The 22,752-nt window shown below is 42.3% G+C and overlaps 1 protein-coding gene across 3 annotated transcripts in view; it reads left to right on the plus strand.

The window, feature by feature from the left end:
- Nucleotides 1-22,752, plus strand: part of PTPRG (protein tyrosine phosphatase receptor type G) — a 404,913-nt gene that overhangs the window by 276,020 nt on the left and 106,141 nt on the right. For all 3 annotated transcript variants that reach the window (XM_061472858.1, XM_061472855.1, XM_061472857.1), the window contains exon 7: nucleotides 16,875-16,941. In XM_061472858.1, the coding sequence (XP_061328842.1) occupies nucleotides 16,875-16,941 (67 nt within the window). The remainder of the gene's footprint in view (nucleotides 1-16,874; nucleotides 16,942-22,752) is intronic.

The following is a 22,752-nucleotide window of genomic DNA, read 5'->3' on the forward strand; positions in this document are numbered from 1 at the left end:
CAGTTTACAGCATTGTAAACTGGGAACTGACTTACAGCTTTTTTTTTCCTTTCTCAGTGCTTCTCAATTGATTAATGTATTATGATTAATCCCAAGTGGGATGCCATTATTAATTTACTTCATTAAATTACACACCAATTTGTTAGCCTTAATTCCCATAATTGCCCCCTTATATTTTAGTGTTTTTATTTGAATAACTTGCCCTTAGAACTTAATCAGCATTTGTGTATTCTTTTGTCTCCCTCTCCTTCTTTTCACCCTTGATGTTCAAAAGTTCAAAAAAGGAATCAGTTTAGGAATATTTGTAGTGCCGGGTGTCAGCATCTTAAACACAGTAATTTACTTCTCTGTGATTTAAAAATATCCTGTCTTTAACAAAATAATCACAGGAAAAAACCCAAACCAAACAACACCCCCCAAAAGATACATAAAAACCTTTAAATTGTTAGAAGAATATCTTGTGGAGTTTTCATTGCCAGTCTCCTGAAAATGATGCTTTAAATGTCTTATATGTAAAACTTACAGTTGTCAGTGTGTAATCTCACCCGCTCTGTGGTTTAGGAAGATTGATACTCAGGAAGTCTGCCGATTATAACCATTAGACTAAAAAGCAAATTAGTTCCCTAACTACAGTAATGCTTTCTGCATTTTCCTCTCTGCTGTGCTTTGTTGTTAGCATCACTTTGTCACTTTATCAGACACCACAAAGCAGACCAGGACCTGGATGCCATAAGAGCTGGGTCAAAGTGGAGGGACCCCCAGCCCTCACGTGGGTCCTGTCACTCGCCAGTTGTCTGCTTTAGAGAAGAGACAACAGAGTCTGTCTTTGTGTCTCTGAGCATTGAGGAGTCATTGAATGTGGCTTGTTTTCTTTGCTGCAAGTACCTCTTCTCCTCTCTGTGATAGTAACGATTGGTTCATCCCCTTTCTTCTTTCATGTTCCAAATCTGGTGCATTTTGACTTGACCTTTATTGTTAGGAAAAGGAGAGTGAGAGAAGCTGGAAGTAAAGCATCTATTTTTTGCTACTCAAGTCTTCAGAGAGTTTTGCTAGATGTGGTCATATTTACAAAGGAGAAGTAAAGCTGTACGTTCATCTCCTTTCCTTTCTCCCAAATGCAGCAGCTGCCTTTGATAAGTCCCTGTTTTCTCCCTGTTGTTGAACATCCAGCCTGGATTCCAGGAAGATGACTTTTTAATGCCTGTCTGCCTGCCTTTCTTTAAATCTAATTCAATTTCTCTTTCTTCAAAAGCCATCCTCTGTAGCCATCCAGGCCTAAAACCTGGAGGGACTTATCAAGTATATTACATGTGGTTTACTTTCATTGTACACACGGGGAGAAATCTAAATCTTAGGAAACTCCTGCTTTCTAGTTCACACATTGCCCAGTTCTGCAGGATTTTGCACAGGATTTGTGCACACCTTAGAAAAATTACACTTGTTTTCATTCTCTGTATCTTCCATGAAATGGTAGAGACTTCATATGTCTCTGGTTACCAGTTAGTGTTATGGCACGTTTTAAGTGAGGATGAGCACAGGATCTATTCATAAATGATTGCCTAGTTTCACTTTGTGCCATAAAAGAGAGATTGGTTGTAAAGTCTGAATGTATAAAATAGATGGGTAAAATTGGGGCTACCTTTGCCTTTAGATCTTCTGGCTCAGGTAAAAAAGTTATTCTTATTAAATTTAAGCTGTTCTGCCTGAAGAATTATTACTGTTGTTCCAAGATATAACAGTGCCAAGTTTCTCCTAGTATTGGCAATAATAAACAGTTCAAGCTTCAGACAGAATTTCCTGGGTAGCATACCAAATGTTCTAGAAAACCTTCTCAGACAGCAGCTAATACATTTTTAATACAAATAAAACATAATTCTTTAGTCTCGTTTCAGCTTGATCCCTAAGGTAGGAAAAGTATGCCGACTATGCATAATTGATGTATTTGTTTGAAGTGTTTACCCGCATACCCCATTCACAAAGTCTCTTTTCGTTAATAGGTTGCTGCAAGATGTAAGAATCACTTAGGGCTCACCTTGTACAAATAAATGGAACGTGTCACTTTTGTACGGTCAGTGAGGCGGGTACAGAGCCATCCTAGTTCTGCCTTTGCCTGCTGCCCACCTCATCCACCCCTGGCCAAGTCACACAACAGGTCCAGCTGAAATATCAGTATGTTTTTCCCAGATGACTTGTGATGGGAAAGCATGGAAGCATGCAAGGGAGGGAAGAGGAGTGTTTGGGAACAGCGGGTGCTGCCTAGCCCTACTGTGGACAGCACGGATTTGTGTGAGGTTGGTGTGTCCATGGAAGCACCGCCCCAGTAATTATCAGTGATACGCATGTGGTTTCTTGTCAAATTCCCAAACATTACGCATGATGCAGAGCGAGCATGCAGGAAGGTATCCCTCAGTAATTTAATTATGATCTGCCCTAAATCACTGTAAATCCAGTGTTACAGGTTACTGACAGAGGGTCGAGTTGTTTCTGGTTTTTCTCATCTGGAGTTTCTGTGCTGCAGGATAATGGGAGAGATGATTATCCAGGGTTTTCCAAACTGGTGGTTTTCTTTCCAGAGGTCAAAGAAAGGCAATGGAAGTAGATCAGAGTCTAGTCTGGACCCTTTCTTTATGTGTTTGCGCAGAGGCAGATATTTGTATGTATGGCTGATGGCTTAACTGATAATGCTGATGGCATATTACCCCCCAAATTATTCTGCAGCCGAGATGGCGGCTTGCCCAGAGCAATCCCTGTATCTGATGTTTTACCTCCTGTGAATCTAAATCAGGAATCTTAAAGTTATTAGGGTGGGGATACAGGTGTGTAAACTTGGGAACCCTTTTACAGCATGATTTTAGTAGCTTTCAGATGTATGTTCTACATCTGAGATTAACTGAGAAGCTCACTAATCCTACTGAGGTGATGGGTCTGAAATGAGCTAAATGGTCCCAGTTTGAGTGATATTAAACCTCCCTTTGTTTTATGTTCACATGCGCTAGAAGCAGGGTTCCCAGAACAAAACCAACAAAGAATCTGGGATGCGCTTTTATGCACATTAAGCTTTACTGGAGATAGAGATGAGCTAAGAATGCCAATCACCATCTTATTCTATGGAGAAAATTGAAATACCTGTTAGACAAAGATTGCTTAAATCTGTTCACAGCACCTCTGAGCAGTGAGTTTTCAGAGGCTTGCAAGATGGAGCAGGATTTTTCCTATGAGCTTGCGGTGTTTCCCAGCTCTGGGAGTATGGAAAAGCGAAGGAAGAGCTGCCTGGCTGATACCATCAGAAAAGTATTTAGGTGCTGATTGTAACCGTGCCATTTCCGCGCATCAAAAATGCATCCTAATGTAGTAATTATCAAGAGTAAATAGACTTTCTGAAAGGAGGTATTGGGTTTGCAACATCTGTACTGTATCAAATGAAGCCTAACTGGAGATTTGGCAAACTGGTCTTTATGACTAAAGTAAAATGATGTACCACATTAGAAAGTAGCTTGGTTATTAGAAAGCTCAGTCTTGCTCATGATAAAATGGATTTCTTTTTCAGCATAAAATTCATCTTTACTTGCTGCAAGAATATTGCTAAAAGAGATTAACTTCGGATCTCAGTGTATTTTTTAGTGTGTTGCATTTTAAGGCCGTAAATATATTAGCTGATCTGTAAGCTTCACTTAAGTTACTGCTTTCTGACATGTTGAAGAAATAGGATCATGCTATGCAGGAATCAGGATGATTGAATTAAATCACCTCTTTTGATATTAACTTTCTCTCAGGATCATTCTACCAGGTCAATATTTAAGACAGCTATATGAGTGAGCATTGATTAGAAAGCAAAGCTTCATAACCCAAACTGTTAAGCTAGTGATTATTTCTTATTATTAATTTATCTGTGGTTTGTATGGCATTATGCACATGCCTGTGTATTAGAAGCAGTCAACATAAAGCTATTTTCTTACTCCTTCCTCCCCCTGCCTACCTTCCCACCTTGCAAACCTTCTTTATCATGTCTAGATCCTATAAAAACATCCAACATAATTTGAAATGCTCTTGTGTGAAACATGATTAGACTACATCAATCACTTCTCAAAGGCAGGGTTTTTTTTTTTCCCCTGCAGTTTGTATTCTCAACTGCTAAAAACACAGGCTTTTATATCCTGCTGCATTTTGTGGAAGGCATAAGCAGACAGATAGTTCCTCATCTTGGGTGAACCGGTTTTGTTAAGTACTCTCCCCAAGTGCATACCAGTCAAATTAAGCTTTAGGTTAATGTTTTGGAATGCTCTCCTCTTGCCAACTCATTACCAGTGATATGGCTAAGCAAACTGTTGCCTTCTGCTATTCCAGCTATCTACAGAGATTTATCATCTTTCAGCTAATAAGCTTACTTTCTCTAATCACACACGGCCCACCCCGCCTTATGGCTAGACTTGTCTCTTCTCATAAGTTGGGCAGGGAATTAAAGGCCAAGAAGTAAAGCTGGCTTTTAAACCCTTCTGCATAGAACTGTTTGGTGGTCCTTGTGTTGTGGATGGAAACACCCATCATTTTTGACTCAGAATTCCCTCATTACCTAGATCTGCTCTGCACTGCTGCTCAGGTGGATACTGATACCACTCTGTGGGCAGACGGTGGTGGGAGAGGGGGTGATGCCTGGGCTGGTGGCACCACCTCGGTGTGCTGTAGGGCCGTATGGGCACTTGGGTTGAGAGAACCTTGATGTGTGCGTGCTGCCACACCTGTCTAATAGAGCTGCTGAAAGGCTATATAAATTCATGCTTAGCTATGGAGATTATCTCTGTCAGCTGTTCTTGTGTCAGAAGCAATATTTTTTAATGCTGCATTTATGTTGCAAGTGTCCAACCTATGCCTACCTGCCTTTTAGGAAGTACCCTCTTTATTCCTTCATTACTGCTGACATTTCATCTGAGGCATGTAAGTAGTGTCTTACCTCTAAAAATAGAAGGGTTTTTTATGTCTTTCTTATGCCATATATTAAAATGTTTCCTGCCCTTCTTAAATCTGAGTGCAGACAGAGCTACAAATGCTGGTGTGTCCTACCAGTGTCATGGGGTCAGTGACCAGTCTGCAGAGAACATGGGCTGCTATGTCATCAAGCTTTTGAGCTCTGGAAAACATCTCATCCTCACAGCAGCCATCAGTGCGGTGCTCCTCATGTGCATGGTACAGCTGGGTTGGAATTCAGACAGTGCTGGCTCTCAGGCATTTTGGGGAGAATTGCCTGTGCAACCTGGCAGTGAATATGTCCCTCTGTGCCAGCCCTCTGAGGACTGCCCTTACAGAGCATTGGCTTTTTAGCTTGCTCCATACCAGCTCAAGCTTTTGGCATGGAAAAACCTAATGCAGGTTGTAGTGTCAGTCACAGGTGGTTGTATGAAGGTGGTGACATCAAAGGACTATCGCAGCCTCTCAGGTTTTGGGATAAGAAACTTTTCTAAGAAAGAGAAAAAAACTCTTCTACAGGTGGGTACCAAAACTGGGGTATTGGCAAAGTATGTGCTAGGAACCTTGGTGGTCCAGCTGACTGGCTACAGCATTGGTGATAGGATCACAACCAGCTACATGATCTGTGGACACCCGGGATTTAAAGCACTGGGGTGTGAAAAGAAGTAAAAAAGAAGGAAGCAAATACCTCAAATTAATAGGCAGGTTCTCTGGCAAACACATTGAGAGTGTGTGAGAGAGGAAAGGAGGTGGGAGATACTTCCTGAGAGCATTCCTGTGTATACCCACCTGCAGGAAGCATCTTCACTGCTCTGGGTCAGACTAGACTTGTTCAAAGAGCACTTTTTGTTCTAACGATGTTTTAAGTTTTGTTTAAAATCGTGTTCAGTTGCATTTTATTTCTTCTCTTGTGCCTTCACTGAGATTTTTAGATTCTGTCGGTTTTGAAGTTATATCCCGTGTAGGAGGAGGGCTTCCTGACCAGAGACAGAGCTTGAAAACCCCCTTCATAGATGGGGCATGCTCCGCAGGAGCACCAAAAAGCTCTAAGAAGCCTGTGGAGCAGAGGCATGAAAGCTAGAGCATCCTGAGGAGTTCTGTGGCTTTAAGACTATCAGCTACACACAGTGATTGAATAGCATTCACTTTGCCACTGCTGAAATGTAGAACATCTTGAAACAAGCATACATGTCATGTTAGTTTTTTGTATTTCTTTGTATTTCAAGAGGAAGAAACTGCTGCCACAAACTGAATGTTTCCCAGGCTTTTAATGCACTTGTGTTCTAAGAGCTTTTTTCCTGCACAATAATTTCCCCATTTCCTCTAAACACAAGCCATGATACTTGTTGAAATGTTTTTGTGAGGAACTGAGTTGTTGGGTCATTCTTACCAAGTGAAAAATAAACAGCTTGACATATGAGCCTCACTCTTGTATGTAGTGTTACACCAGGTGAACTAGGGTGGTTTTGAGCTGTACTTTCGTGGTTGCAGGAACTTGAGTAGGTTAGAAGCAGCTGAGAAGAGAATTGCAGGCCACATCCTGCCACTCTCAATTCCATGGCTTGAAGGAGATTGAGATGAGGACTGCCTCAGCTGCTTCTTTACTGCTGTGACTGCCCTCCTGCTCGTATCCTCTCTGGGTCAAGGATGCAGCTCTTAGAGCATCTGCACGTCATAGAATCATAGAATGGTTTGGGTTGGAAAGGACCTTAAGATCATCCAGTTCCAGCTCCCCTGCCATGGGCAGGGACACCTCATGCTAAAATGCCCAGTAGCTATGGCATCCATGGTAGCCTATGTGCTGGCATCCAAGCTTCCCCTGGATGAGCCTACTTGCCACCCTCAGTAGCCAAGGCTACTTCTTTTTCCTTTCTCCATGAAAGATGTCCAGTTCAGGTTAGAAGGGCACAGGGACTTCCTTGGTGGGGCAGGAGGCAGTGGGTAGAGAGGAGGAGGTGGCAGCATCATGCAAAGGTGCACAATGGTGTATGTGGCACGGTTTGGGAAGACAGTATGCTGTAATGTGGAGGAGACAGAAACAGCTCCTTGGGTGGGAAGAGAGAATGAGGAGGATGTGGCGGGTGAGTGATGGAAGAGGAAGGCAGCTCAGAAATGAGAGCAGAGGCAGAAGTGAGGAAACTCTGAGGATTAGCCGGTGCTTTCTGCCTTAGGTACCGTGAGCACTGAACTGTGCAAGTTCATAGCATTTTGCAAAGCTGCAGACATCTGCAAGAACTTAAATGACACTGGAAATTTAGAGATGAGAAGTAAAAATGGAAGAACATGCTTGAAAGATAAATACGAAGATGTATCATAGTTGACAGACTTGTCCTCTTGTGCCAGAAAGCTATTAATGATACACCACTGGGTTCTTGTACTGCAAAGACGCCTGAGAGTCCTTCCTTCCCATGGCTGCTCCATTAGACATGGGGAATTTGCTGTAGCGGTAATTCCAGCAGCAATTTGAATAGGTCAGTTCACGCCTTAAAAATGAGGTAGACGGAATGGCAAGAAAACTGTGTTGGATCTTGATGTTTCAGAGCAGGAGATTAAAACAAAATCTGCCCTAAACCAGTTTGTTTTCACTGGATTTGTAATTTAATTGTGAACTGAGGTGTGGTTGTCATTGGGGAAGTGGCTGTGTAACTTAATTGACATTTCTGCATCCTTTGTGTCTGTGACTCATAGATGCCGCTTGAGTCATCCGGTACCGGCGGGCTGGAGGGAGCCGCTGCTGTTGGGAAGTGAGCTGAGGGCAAGGCTGGGACTTTTCATGTAGAATGAAAGAAAGATGTTGGAAAGCTGAAAGACTCTTTTTCTTAGTTTTAAAGGGGTGATTGTTGTGACCTGTCTCACCAAAATCCTTTGTGTTGGCTGGAAGAGAGGGAAAAGGCTGGAAATCTCCGCTGCATCCTAGGTGAGCTTAGCTGGGGCAATTAAATTAAACCCCCCTGCAGAAGAATGGGTTCCAGATGCCCATCTGAGCCGTTCCCTTCCACCCTTTGCGCTTTGCCCAGCACTTTTTTTGTTGTTTGTTTTGCCACCAAAATTAATTGTTTTATTTAAAAAAAGGCAAAAGAAAAAGCTGAAGATCCTGTTTCCTCAGTTGCACACGTCTGTACCAAATTCAAGCCAGGAGCAGGCGAAAAGGAAAGCTAACTGCCATCCTTGCTTTCACAGTTTTGAGTTTAGCCTCTCCAGACGTGCAAAGCTGTATGTCAAAGAGTGGGTGCTGGAGGATGATCTGGCTGCAGTGCTCGCTATCATTTTTTTTCATTGCACCATTTCGTTTTCCTCCGTACGTAGGTCAAAATGGTTATTTTTACCTAAAAACTCCCGTAAATTGAGCAGATTGTGGGAACTCTAACAGAAACCCAATTCCTTTTCTCTGGGCTTTTTTTTTTTTCCTTAAACTGAAATGGTGAGAACAGTTTATAACTGATGGCAGTTTTTATAAAATAGCCTCCATCCTGATAAAATGTTACCCCCTGGTGTGTCATTTTTCCAGCTGAACTGCTGGTAGGATTGAGAGATCTTGCACACTGCTGTTTAAATAAGTAGACTTACATGCTCTATGAAGAAATCATATTATTTCCTCAAAGGAGAACAAGTAGGCTCAGTGCACCAAAATTGCTTTAAATAAACTTGCAGCTACTCCAGCCTTTTGCGCAGCTGCAGATGGTAAAGTCTATCAATCAAGCTTTCCCAGCTTTGAGAATCTGCCCCTGAAGCTGTCTCTCCTCTGTGTTGCAGTCGCATTCTCTTGTCTTTTACAGGGCTTTCTATCTTAGACATTCTCCTGCTACTAATGAGATTGTGCTTTTGGGCTGCAGCTATCTTTCATTTTGCCTCAGATATATGCATATTAAGATCTTTCAATAATTTGTTAATTGAATGTGCTGTTCACTTGCAGTGAATTGGCTCTATCATGCTTTTGAAGTGCAAGGATGCTTTGGGGAAATTAATGCCTACCTTATCAATGGAGTGAGTCAAAGTCTGGGCAAATAAGTGGCTTACAAGAAGAAAGGAAAATACATTGCCGGCTGATTCTTACTATCATGGAGGTTGCAAATCTTAAAGTGAATGGAGGTAATGCTGCAGAGGGGGGGCTGCAAAGTCTTCCTCAGCCCGAGGAGCTGATTCCTCAGCTGCCAGCATATCTACAATACAGGATCAATGTTTCTATCTGCTAACAAATAAGCTCAATGTGCACAAACACAGCATACTCTGAGCTGAGTTACTGAGCAGTACTTAATTCTACCTGAGCTTCATGCTTGTGGTTTCTTTGAGGCAGTCTCTCTAGTGCAAATTCTGTTACACATTCTGAGGTAGCCCATGCTGTCCCTTTGCTCTTTTTATGGCACTAATATTTCAGCCAACCTTTGGTGTAAGAGTGACTGTGCTTGCATTTTCAAGCATCCCTACTGGACATAGTGAATGTGGCAGTTTCTGATCTATAACCAAGCTTGTCCCGTCCTTGTCCCAGGTTGTCTGTAATTAACCTGGGTCTAGAAGCAGCAGGTACAAAACGACAGAGAGGGTGAGTTAAGGCTGAGAAGAGCTGTGATTGCATGCAGCTGCATTGCACTACACCAAAGTTGCGGGACAGCCAGGACACCTGATCCCAAAGTCAGCTCAATAGCTTTTAAAACCATTTTGGACCTGAAAAAGAAAAAAAAAAGGAAAAAGAGCAGCTTCCTGTTTGGCACTGCTAGTTAATATCTCACTGTAGATACCCTCCAAAGTTGTGATGAAGTATGAAGTTAATACATCACTGCAAGCTTTCAGTCAGAATGATGTATTATTCAAAGTGGAATTAGCTAGAAGGATCAATGCACACCCATTACTCTATTTAAAATAATAATGGGAAGACTCATTATCTTCTTTTTTCCCCTCTCTTCAAACACCATAGTGAATGAGACATGTAGAAACACCTCCGCCGCCAGTGTAATGCACCTCTGTGACTTCAGTGTATTTTTATTCATAGCAGGATTATTAACACTTGAAGACCAAATCCAGGATTTAACTCAACAGAATTTGCCTTCAAATCACTGAACCTGAAACCAGTTGCCGTAGGCAAAGGCAAGCTCAGCTCTAATGAGCATTGTTAGAAAAATCAAAGGTCGTGGCTGTATCCGTGTGAAATAGCACATGTGCCAGCATAAGATTCAGAGTCACATCTTGCCCAAGTACCTGTTATTCTCCCTGATCTTACACATGAGCAGCAACTTGAAGTGTTAAGGGGGCTGTTGCCATTTCTTGTTTTCCCTTATAAACATATTCTGCAGGATACTTACTTTGGGCAGTCCATTCATTACACAGCAAATGCTTTCTGTCTCCCAGCTTACCCCTGTCAGGCTGCAGGCTCTTGGCCAGATTTGTCCTTTTGCATCAATTCATAAGAGAGATGTGCAATTATAGCATATATGGGGGAGATGGAAGAAAATATCATCTGTGGAGGAGCAGCATATATCATTCTTGGATCATTTAGTGCTTGTAAAGATGAAAAACTTAAGAGCACCAAACCTAGCTTATCACTGTGTTAGGAGCTCTGTAGGCATTTTTTTTGCCTTCACAGATAGCTCAGCGTGCTGTGGTTTTAGCTGGTGTTTTCCTGAAAAGGTACAAATAAATATATTTTACTGTATTTCAAAGCAAAGCTTATGTAAACTTTTCATATCTGTTCATCCACGTTCCAGATCTGGCTGAAATCTTTCACTTCCTTTTGTTCAGAAACATTTAAGAAATATTTATCCACAACCAGCTTTTGCAGTGTGGACTTCAAAAGGGAGAAGAGAGATTGCTGAGACAATGGACTTTGTGTAAAGCTGAAGGGTGCATACCACAAAGCCAGGATGTGTATCCTTTCTCAATGCTGCAGACCAATGCAGGGTTAAAGCATCATTTTTTGCAAGGGTTAGGAGTAGGACCTACCCAAGCTTTTAGATAGCTCTAAAATAATTTGGCCCCAAATACATGAATTTGAAGAGTTTCACAAGAAATGTGCCAAGTACTTTCCCTTTGCTGAGAGAAGTATGGTTTTTTGGACTGTGCTTATCTTGGATTCTTTGAAATCTGTTGCTGTAATGTTAAAATACATATTGTGTGGCATAATGTTCACATTAATGGGATTCTTCTCATTCCTGCTCTAAAACAGTGAAAATCAGGTTCTTCCCGTAGGGATTGAGGACTGGCACCTGCCCAACACTGATAAGAGAAGAAATTGTTTAACCGTGTTGATTGTCCTGAAACCCTATAGGACAATTTAATCTCTGCAACCTAGTTAATTTATAACAGTTTTCTTTTTCTTCTTAGTTGTTTGTACAGAGCGTTTGGAGATTTGGGAACGTGGCTGGTGAGCTTTAGATCTTAACCGCAGGCTGAATGGGAGCTGAAGGCGCGTGGTCAGGGGAATATTACCTTTGACTTTCACCGCTGTGATTGAAGGTAGAATTTGACACATTGGCACCTCTCTGTGTCAGCCATTGTCACTGGCTTCAGCTGCTACGGTTAAGTATGTAGTCGTTCATCCTTGGCAGACACCATCCTTTACAGCACAAGAGGATGGTCTCTGGATGTTAATGCCCCAGCACTCTGGGAGCAGCTGGCTATATCAGATTCAAGGCATGCAGATTGTCTTGGCCATTTTACTTAGCAGATGGGTAAGGCTTGATAGATAGAAGATTTAGTTCCCAAGTCAAGGGCCAGATGTTGCAGTGGGAGAGAAAAGTAAATCATAGCACTGTTTGGAGGGGAAAGGCTCAGGTACTGTGTCACAAAATTGTTGCCATTCATTTTCCTCTGACTTGCACAAAATGTGTGTCATTTTGCCTTTCAATATCACCGACTATGGCATTCTGCTTTGTTTGGAGATGCTTTGCGGTACTGTCTGTGAGCCTGTTTAATGAGCTTGAAAGCAGTTGCTGCAAATTTATGACAGTTTAATAAGTCTAAATGCCGTATTTTTTTTAAGCTGGAAATGAGAGAGAAATCTGTATTTCATGTCACCCCAAGTAGTTGGGGTTTCTTCTGCTTGTTTTTCCACACAACCTTTTGTTGAATGCAACAGATCCCTTTCACGTTTTAAAAAGAAAAGTGTATTCTTTACTCCTGAGCTGTTCAAGCTATTAGTATTCACCGGCTTTTCACAGGGTCACTACTACCAGCGATTGTTAGGGAGTTTTGTGGTGCTTTCCCCAGCCCTTCTCGTGTTGCTTGGTGGGAGGACAACTTGGCTTTTGGAGAGGCTGCCCAGAGCCATGGGAAATGGGGGGGAGTCTGACCCTTTGGGCAGGGGTCTTGGAGATAAGATCTGGTGTTGCTGTGTGGCTTCTCTAACTGCCTCAGTGTGTATTTGGGGCTTCCCCTGGTTTTATTTGTTTCTGTTCCTAAAATAAGCATTGAAAGCTCAAAATTTTTGCCTGAGACTTCTGGTGTTTTTCTGCTTTATAGAGCTGTTTCCAGCAGAAAGACAGGTCATGGATTACTCATATGACTCTACCATATGGTTTAAATTCTATAGCATGTGGCATAAATTTTAACGCTTTACAGGTCTGCTGATTTTGTAAAATAAGAGGCTTGAGGAGGTTCTGAGTTTGGCCTATAAAATAATCAGCTTAACAGAGAGCTTCAGCTGCTTGATACAATGAATGATAGATAATGAGAACTGGTTTTTAACTCATCAGGATATGCTAAACTTAGTACTGCTGTAACATAGGGACTTTCTATAGGGTAGTACCTTGGTGCCCACGGTCAGCTGTGGTGCTGCCTGTCCTCTTCTCGCACTTCTGCTCTGCTCCTTTGCTGGAACTTTCCTTCTTGAAGTGTTAATAACATTATCCTGATACGGTGCTTGGCCTGCCACCTGCCCTGTCGACACTAAGGGTAAGCTGTAGGAATAGCACTTTAAAGCAAGGTGACAACAGGCTGTGCTGCTGAAAGGTGTTAACACTGTTGTCAATAGAGTTCATGACTGATCAGCCCTGTTCACCGAGGAATGAATCATCTCTCAGTCCCCACATTAGATGTGGTAGCTGTAAGTAAATGCAAGCTGTCTGGGGTAATGATTTCCACCATGACTTCAACTGAAGAACATCTCTAGTTTATGAGTGCAGGATGGAGTCACTCGGGCATTACCTTTTCCTATATTTAAACACTTGTTTTGTTCACTGCATTAACATCAAGCCATTCATTCTACTTGGAACAGCAGGTGCACCGGGTACTGAAGTCACCCAAAGGGTATGCTAAACAAAGAGATTTTGCTTCCTCATGACATGTTCCTCCTATATTTACCCTATGGTGAGTGCTCTGTTAGCACAGGTAACTGCTTAATGGTATCTCTGTTTATTTTTCCCTTGTGCTTGATGTGATAGTTACCTATTTATTCCTGCTGAAGAGGATTACAGGCATTTTCCAATTATAAATGATGCACGCAAGCATTATTTATCCTGTTTACTGCAAGCCTATAGAGTGTTGGTCTTTAGCAAAAGCGTGTTGTTCAGGAAACATTTGTCATAGTGGTACTGTGGGTATTTTAGGGCAATTTCAGGATGGTTTTCCATCTGTCTATTCAGATTTGCTATGCAGCACGGTCATGACTTGCAGCATAGCAGATTTGTGTTTGTGCATGAAATTCCTGTGCTTGGGAAGTTCTCATTCGTGGTGTTTCTTCTGTGTTGGCCTCTTGAAGGAGAGGGAAAGTCATTGCTTGTAGCTCACAGGAAAAGAAAAGCTTTCCGCAGCTTTGTGTGTTGGGTGAAGCCCAGGCGCTGAGACCCAGTTACAGATGTGTGGTCCTTCTCTAACCCTGCAGCCAAGGCACCTTGAGAAATGTGGCTTGTAAAGTCAATCTGAAGAATTCTTTCTTATTTTCCTGAGGGATATATTCATAAGATAATAAAAAATACTTTGCTCTAATATATGTTATATAACAGAGGAAGATGAAAACAGTTTGTAGGTTACAAGCTCAAGCTTCATGACATGGAATCATAAAGGAGGTCAGAAGGATGCTTCTTATTGTAGATATTTTTGTCCCTTTTTCCTTCAGCGTATTTTTCCCCCCTTCTTTTAAGTATCAGCTGTTGTCAGAGGCAGGATTCTTGTATGGGTGAACCTCTGATCTCAACCAGCTCCAGGCCAGTTAAACCAGAGGCATACAGCAGTAGGGATAGAACTTGGCATTTTGGGTTTCTCTAAACCTCTGTTTCTCTATGAACACAGGCAGAAAAATGATACAGAGCAGTGGGAAAAAAAAAAAAAAAAAGAAATAAAAGGAAGAAAATTCAAGGTGGTTTGGGGCTTTGAAGAACTTGAAGCAAAAAAGCTGTAAGAAAAGGTTTGCTCTGAAGCTTGAACCATTCCACAGAATGAGAAAAGTTTCAGGAAATTTCTAATGGTCTTGCCAAGATCCTGAAACAGTTGTAGAGGAGTGCAGGAGAGCAGTGTGTGAGTAGCTGGGGAAAAGGGGAGAAGCATCTCGAAGGAAAATAAGAGAATATCCCATACAGGTCTGAATTGCCATCTCCACAAGTGGTACTAGTTTGCATGTGATTTTTAAAGAAACACGAGATTCCACTCCCCATACCCTCAGAGAAAACATGATTACAAGTCCATGGAGCATTTACTTGCCAGGTCTCAGAGAAATAACACAACTGTTGATTTCATGCTGTTGAAGAGCATAGCACATTTGCAGAATATACTATCAAATAGGTTGCATAGCAGGATCTACTGAGGCACACAGCACCTCGCCAGATTAAAGGGGCACTGACAAGACTAAGATTAAGGATTGATCTACTTTGACAGAAAATCCCAAAAGGAAGAGTTTTAACCTTTAGGATTCTTTCCATCTATTTGCTTTCTTCAAACCGATTGCAGCTGTCACCAGAAATAGAAACAAAGCAAACTCTTTCCTACTTACGCTTAAGCAACAAAAAGTAAAACATTTTTCAAGCCCAATGCAAGGTTTTTTTAAAGTCTTGTATTAAATTGTGGTTTTTTTTTTTAATGATTCTTTGGTTTTTAAGTGGCAGCCATGGCTTGGAGAAACCTGAATAAATGGGAAAGATGTAGGAACATGTCTTGCAACAGCTCTGCATTTTTAGTGTTTACTGTTCATTTGCCAGAAGCCAGACAGAACCTACAAAGTGGGTCATTGGGTCCAGTGTACTGTGATTATTATTTATACAGCATCCAAAACGTACAGAGCCTCCCCTTTGGCCGTATAAAAGTTCATGCTTCAAAGAGTTTACAGCCTTCAGGGCCCATAATATTATTGTCAGTAACATCTAAGCTGTGTATATATCAAAGCTGCTGTTGCTACTTTCATAATTTTATTGTGTATCTTGCCCTACCTGATTGTTGGAACTTCTGGAGTACTGCGATGAGAAAGGGATCTTCAATTTCCCTTTAAAACACCAAACTGAACACAACCGTTTTGTCTCTAGACAAGAGCACGAAAACGTGTCCTGAACACAGCAGAGTACTTCAAAGGCCAAATAGAGAAAAGAAAGGTGGTTTGTTGTGGGTTTTTTCAGCGCAGTTGGCTAAGAACATAATGAGGTTTCTAAGATTCCTAATTAGTCATGGGGAGAAAGGATGAGAAGAAACATGCTTGTGCTTGTGAAACTTGGGCAGTGGCTTCCAGTGTTCTCCTCACACCATTAAAATTTTGGATGGTTTTTACAATAAAACATTTTCAGATGTGCTGTTGTCAGTGATGTCCCCTTCGTAAGAGTGCCCTCGAAGCTGGTCCTGCACTTTGTGCCAAAGTGTGTTCCCTGTGGGGCACAAGGTCCCCTGTCAGGGCTATTTTCTTTTGTCTGCATTCTGTTCCCCATATGTTAATATGTGCTCACAATGGAATCCCGGTCTGGTTTTCCTCATGACATTATGATCCTGGGCAGGCAGCAAAGTCCAGAGGAGCTCTGTTGCTTTTGATGTGTGTGCCCACTGAGAGCAGTCTGTCCAAAAATGATCAACACTGCTCAGGCTTCTGATGCTGACCAGGGTCAAAAAAGTAAGAAAGATGTGCCCCATGAATGAGGACCAAACCAGTATTTATTTCCTAAAAGTAAATTGAGAAGTGTGTTAAAAATGGAACATGGTCACAGGAATTGGGAGTTATCTCCCTTCAATAGCTCTAAAGAAGCAAACGGTTTAAAAAATTGCATTATTGGTTGTAAATTCCTTGGCTGTGTTGCAAGTGCTGAAGTGATAGGTTTAATTTGTGAGTTGTGGACTTCAACAGGTTTAATCCTTCCTCCTGCCTTCCCCTCCTCTCTCTGGTGCTAGGTTTCACTGTTGCAGAGGTTACAGATGATTGCTGGGTGATAGAAGAAATAGTGCAAGATACCAGGCTTTGGTCTGGCGGTGCAGGCAATTGCATTGTCAAAAATCAGAGATTTCTTCTAGATCCTCTCACAAAGGTTTTTTCTCTCTCCCTTGTCCAAGTGACACTACATTAAATAAATGCAAAAATCTGAATAGTGAAGAGATGCCAAGGCCCAGCTCCATTACGGCTGAGAGGGATCCAGCTTCACCGATTCCACCGGCAACAGGAGATTTATTCCTCTGTCAGTAAGGGGTGAACTGATCTGAGATAAATTCTGTTTATCACAGCAGTTTTCCTCTATGAAAGCAGAAGTAGAGAAAAGTCAACTCTGGTTTTAGGGGCGGCTTTTTGCTGGGCTGATAGTATGGCTAATGTTTTAATGAATTTAGAGGACACTTGATTTAACCTTCTTTATTTTACTGTGGCATGAAGCTTTGGCATTTGTTGAAGAGCCACTGTAAATGTGAGAACTAAGCAGCTTGTTAGATAACATCTCTTTTTTTAACTCTTTAGAAGATTAAACTGAGACTGTTTTCCCTGATGCCAGGATAGATGTAACCAATCCTGTATCCTGTGCTCATAGGTCAGTCAGAGGGACAATCCAGCGCTGGATCCCATTATCCATGGGTTGAAGGGCGTCGTACATCATGGTAAGTAGCTACTTAAACTTTCTTCTTGCTGGGAAGGGGAGAAGGGCAGGAATATTGTCCTTAAGGGATCAGGTCACTCCCGGAAGGACACGGTGAGCCTGCACATTCCTCATTCACTGATATTTAAGGGCATCACAGCTATTATTTGATTGGTAAAGATCAGAGTCATTTGTTACCTGAAAATGGTTTGGGGTTAACAGTAAGCAATTTGTTTCTTTTCAGTCAGTGCTCGGGAATGCGTAAGTTATCAATCAAACTCTACTGCAATATATCATTCATATTAGTACTTCGAAGGCAGTGTTGATGCTTCACTCCTGCTATTTATCTTCTCCTTGCTCTAAAAATACTCCTCTCTGAAGTTTCTATTTGTTTATAAATTATTTGTCTTTCAAATTTAGGGAACTGATAATGAAACAGAAAATTAACTATCTATGAAAATTAATTAAACTGTGCAGCAGATGAACATCTTTCTCATGCTGACATAAATACGATCATTCGGCTGTTCTGATGAATATAAACCTATTACCTTGAACTCATAGAAGGTACTGAAATAAATATTAATGTATTTTATACTTTTAGAACCAGTTTTTACTTGGGAATTTTCTTGAAACCTTACCACGGGTAACACATCATTAGCAATGGCATCAAGATGCTCCAGTTCCCAAAGTGCTCTTGTCAGATTTTAATATAATGATTTGTAAAGTTTTAATATCTCATTCAAAAGGCAGCTGCTGGAATACTGCTAGGTACTCCCAGCCAATAGATGTCAGTATCTAGTTCCCACTGAGTAACAAAGCAGGCTAGCAAAAGTAGAGAGAGGATGAGCTGGTCTGCAAGGTTTTTTCCGTGGCTGCACAGTTTGACACTGAGATCAAGCAGCCATTTAACTGGACCAGGATCTCTTTTAGCTTGTTTTCTACCTGCCTTGTACTTCAAGACTCTTTACCTCCTGCAAATGCAGCAGTGTTTTAGCCACCTCCCTGCGCCTTCTCTTGCTCCTTGCTGCTGCAGCCAAAATAGCCACAAGTGGATAATCACACCAGTGTCTCTGAAGAGTATTATTCCATTGTCAAAAATACTTATTTGGGTAGGATGTGTCACAGTCCCAAGGTTGTGCTTCCCTGACCACATCATGATTAGTCTGTCTTGGTGCTGCCTACCCATAGCAAAATCTGGGTGGATAAAAGGCGTTTATTTTTTTTTGGCTCGCAGTGCACAGAAGGCTGCTAGTGTTTCAAGTAAAGGAAATCGCTTGATATATTTCAATAGCTTGTTTCCTTTTCAAAACATTAAGGAAGAAAAAGAGGAAAATCTTGCTTTCCTTCCTGTTTCAAAGGCCCTGATTAAAGGCCGCTTCTAACGTTCTTTTGGTGGTTGGAGTAAGGGAATTTCCTCCTACAAAGTTGTTGTTCAAAGAAATTGTTCTCTTTAACTTAAATATTGACGGAATGCATCAGTGAAGGATTCTCATCTCATATCTCTCTTTCAATATTATTATATAGAGTAATAGTAAAGATGTGAGCTTTTATTCCAGATGCTGTCATTTCTTTTCTTGATGTAATAAGCTTATATCTTACATAAGCAGAATTTTATGAATTTATCTGAAAAGGTGCTTCCTGCCTTCCATTTGGCTGCGTTTGACTGGGACCCTAAAGCAACATGGACTTTTTGGCTGAAATGCAGTGGAAAACTGTTGTGGTTTTTGGATAGAGTGGCTGGATCAAGCAGGGATCCAACAAAAGGACCTAGAGAAAGGCAAAATTGAAACCTTAAGTTTCTTTGCATTTTATAACATTTCCTTGCTCGTGTTGGTTTTTGGTGGTCATCAGAATACAGAGGCACACATCTGTAATGCAGAAATCAAGAATACGTATGAACATTGAGATAACTACCTTGGTATTAAGTTAGACTGTTCTCTTATATCCTCTGTTGCCTGAAGGGATCACCAACCACTCAGCTTCACTCCTCCCATGTGCCTCATCTCAACACACCTTATGTAAGGTGTGACCTCACTTTACTCATTTAAGGCTTCTTTGGGTTTCTGTAACCCTCTCCCTCCAAACAGCAGAGCATCCTCCTTGAGCTGTGCTGGACAGTCACTTCTTCCTCACAATCATTCAGTTGCAAAGAGGAAGTTACTCACACAGGCACTCATCATCCTCCTCATTTCATTTGCCTTGTGGTACTGCTAGATGGCCCAGTCCTATATGGGAACTCCAGTCTGCACCATGCCATACAGAGCACCCATGCTGGCCTGTCCCCATAATGGTGACATATCCAGTGACCCTCAGTTAGCTATAGGGATGGTACTAATGGGTGGTGAGCTGGTTTTGAATTTCTCTTGCATAGCTTTTCATTTTTCCTGTGAAGTCCTTGTTTTCTTACAGTGCCCTTCCAAGGGTAAGTGAACAATTCCAGTGTCAGAAGGACTTTCTGTGGAAGTGAAAGCAATTTTTGCTTGAGATTTTGTCAGGGATTTGAATTACTTACTAATTTGATGAAACATAAATAATTGTGCCCTTCACAGTGTCACCAGCTTAGTAACAATGATAGAGAAACGCAGCTAAAAATCAATACAGGCTTAGTTGCTACTCGGAGTTCACTTTGTTTCCTCATCTCCAGGCATAATTTTGTGGAATCTTAATGCCGCATTAAGCTTAATTTTACATGAGCAACCATATAAAGTCGCTTAGCTGGAAGGAAAAGCAGCGATGTACCAAATACCTAACAATGCTTGGATCAAGGATAATGCACTTGGGTTTGCCCTGGATCTACCTGCCAAACAGTGTGTTCCCAGCACATCAATGCTCCCCACCTCCCTCAGCTGCCCAGGCAGAGCATTGTAAAGACACGGGAACACCGAGGAGGCTCTTTTCAGAGCTGTCAGATGCCTGTTGCTGACTTTAAGGCTGCTTTTGGGTTTGTGCTCTGCCAAGGATTTGTCACACCTCCTGGCGGCGAGGTGCCTGTTATTCTCACTCCTGCTTTCCCTGCCGCAAAGCGCACGGCAAGCGTGCGTCTGCCGTGGAGCTCGACAGGGACTGACAGCTGGGAGCGTGCAGCCCTCTTTGGAGAAGGGATATGGGCTGTGGGTAGGAGTGATAGGGGTTCTGTGATGCCAACTTGCTGGTATCTTTCAGCTCTGACCACTGTGGGTCTTTTGGAGCTCCTCTTCAAATGCTTTTCTCATCACGAAAGCTGATGGGAAAGGTCTCCAGCGGTGCTGGTGGGATGGTGCACATCCTTCGTTCAAGTTGAGTCATTAGGTAAAGTAACAGTCACTAGCGCCTGGCTGCCTTGCACTACGCATGGGCCGGTCGTGGTGCTGCAGATCAGTCTTTTCAGCCTGGTTTTTGCTGTAATGTGCTCAGCTGGGTGCGCTGCCCTCAGCACCTCTCTTCTCATCCTTCCTTGTGATACTGAGGAGCACAGGGCAGGATGGTTCTGCTCTTGTACAAAGGCTGAGGAGGTGAGGAGGCTCCCAAGGGCTCAGAGAGAATGATTGTGCCCTTGTGGGAATAGAGGAATGTGAAATACCAGGTTATGTTTTATACAGTTGATTTGCATTAAAATGGCTACTAAAGCTTTTGTCTGCCACATGCTTCAGCAAGATCTCAGAGGAGCATCTAGCAGGATGGAGCTGTTGCCCAGAAACATTGCTTTTCCCCACCTCTGCTGTCTTTGACTTGCCCTTTTTAGTAATGTTTTGTATGTAAGCTTCTTAGTGATGCCTTTTCCTTGTTCTTACAAGCTGCCGTCTTCTCCACCCAGTGCATTTTCCTCTCCCAGCCTGAGCATGGGTGCCCTGCACAGTCCCATTTACCCATGAGGGCAAATGGGAGCAGCATCCCACACTACCTCAGGCCCCTGGAAAAACCTTCAAGGTGATGGAAACCATGTTTTGACAGTCTGTCCTGTTCTCCTGTGTCTTGTCACTAAGAATCTACACAGATCAGCAGAAAATTATTAGCAGAGCACAAATAAATTACCACAGCAGAAAAGCCTCTATTAATGTCACAAAAATGGGGCTCTTATTCCCTTCCTTGTCAAAAGTGAGTACTGAAAATCAAAGTGTAGCCAGATCAAAAGCTTAGGTACAAAGTGAATTGATGGCATCTGATGCTTGTTTGTGAACATGGGGTGGGGTGAGGGGAAGAGAGGAACCTTTGTTTGTTTAAAAAGGATTTTGGAAGAAAACCTCTGTATTGTTAAAATGCCATAACTTAGGCTCAGCATGGAGCACAGTGTGGTCTTGGGTGTCCCTCGAGAGTGGTGTTCAGGCAAGTTGGTGGTGAGCACCAAAGTTTCAGGGGCTACTGGGGAGACCAAAATACAGTGGAAAGATAATTGCTTTAATAATGAAAAAGGAAAGAGAGTAAATGTGTTGCACATCTCTCTGCTTGTCCTAGACAAAAATCAGTGAGCAACCTGTTAAAATAGATCAGCACTAAAGAGGAAGCAATCCAGACAGTGTTAGTTACCCTGTGGATCTATCACACCAGAAGGCAAAATAACAAGAAAACAACCAGCATGACAGGTTTTTGCTTTTGTTTTTAACTTTAACCACCTGACAAGCTGTGTGCTTTCTGCACCAAATATCCAGGGGTTGTGGAGAGGAAAGGCGGGGGAGAGGGTCTGAGGGTGAGATGTGATACTGCGGGACTTCGTCTTCCAAAGTAAAACTTCGAAGCAAGCCGCAGCCCAATTTGGAACAAGGAAAGCCATCAAAGGGGGAGCAGCATGATGTGTCAAACTGAGAAGGAAATGTGGAGGAGCATTTCTGTTTCCTCGGGGATGATATGAATGTATTCTTTTGTTTTCTTTTCGGTTCTTGTGTTCGCAGCCAGAGTGGCCGTGTGAAAGGGGCCAGGGCACTGTTGCTGTGAATCAAAGGGAAGGAGGAGGGAAGTGGGAAATGAAGATGAGAGCAGAGGTGATAAGTTCACACCTTTATATAGGGCACCTCTGTGCATAGCTGCAGGGGTCTCTATGATTTAAAAGAATAAATGATGGAACTGTTGGAAATCTCTGGTCCTTCACCTGTCTGCTCTGTGGAAAGCAGTGTTGGTCACTGCTGAGACCAACCAGCTGCCATAGGATTAATAACTTGCATAGAAAACCTAATTCATGCAGTTATTAACAATTAAGGTAGATGCTGAATGTGAGCAAAGCAGCTGCAGGGGGAAGGAGCTGGGTGCTTTGCTGGTGGGTTAAGGATATTTGCTGAGAAGAGAGGGGTGGGGAAGTCTGAGAACATGCGGTTGTGCTGGAGCAGATATGAACAGCCCGTGCTCGTATGGCCACTTCTGCCTCACTTCACCCTACCTCCCCCAGGGTCCAGCTTGCTCCAGGGGTCCTCCTCTCTAAACTCATTGTTGTGGTTTCTTTTTCTTCCTATCGCTGGTGCCCATTCTGTATTTCTCGGTTTCCATGTCCTTGTCTCAACGTGCGCCTCTGCCTCAGGTGAGATTTTGTCTCAACCCTGTCTAGAACCAGCAGTGCTTAAGCATTAAAGGTTCAGAATTGCTTTTGGCTTATTCAGAGAGTTGAGACCTCTTCTTGCCAGCTAAACTTTTTCCTCCTGAGCTGTTTTAGGAGGGGGAGGAAGAAAAATTAAGCCTGAGACCCAACACCTGGCATCGAAATGTTCAATTTCTCTTTATTTTTGCATAGGAGACCTTGCCTTTTTTTTTTTTTTGCCTTCTCCTTTTTTATACTACTCACTGCTTGTCTCAGATTAAATTACCCTGCAGGACTGTGTTATTATCTCATTCCCTTCCTCTTGCCATGCTGTGCATTCTGTGTCCTTAC

This window comes from Pezoporus flaviventris, unplaced genomic scaffold (genome assembly GCF_033815535.1).
Source record: "Pezoporus flaviventris isolate CSIRO_AGI_PZ_B2104156 unplaced genomic scaffold, CSIRO_AGI_Pfla_v1 ptg000073l, whole genome shotgun sequence".
Classification (NCBI taxonomy): Eukaryota; Metazoa; Chordata; class Aves; order Psittaciformes; family Psittacidae; genus Pezoporus; species Pezoporus flaviventris.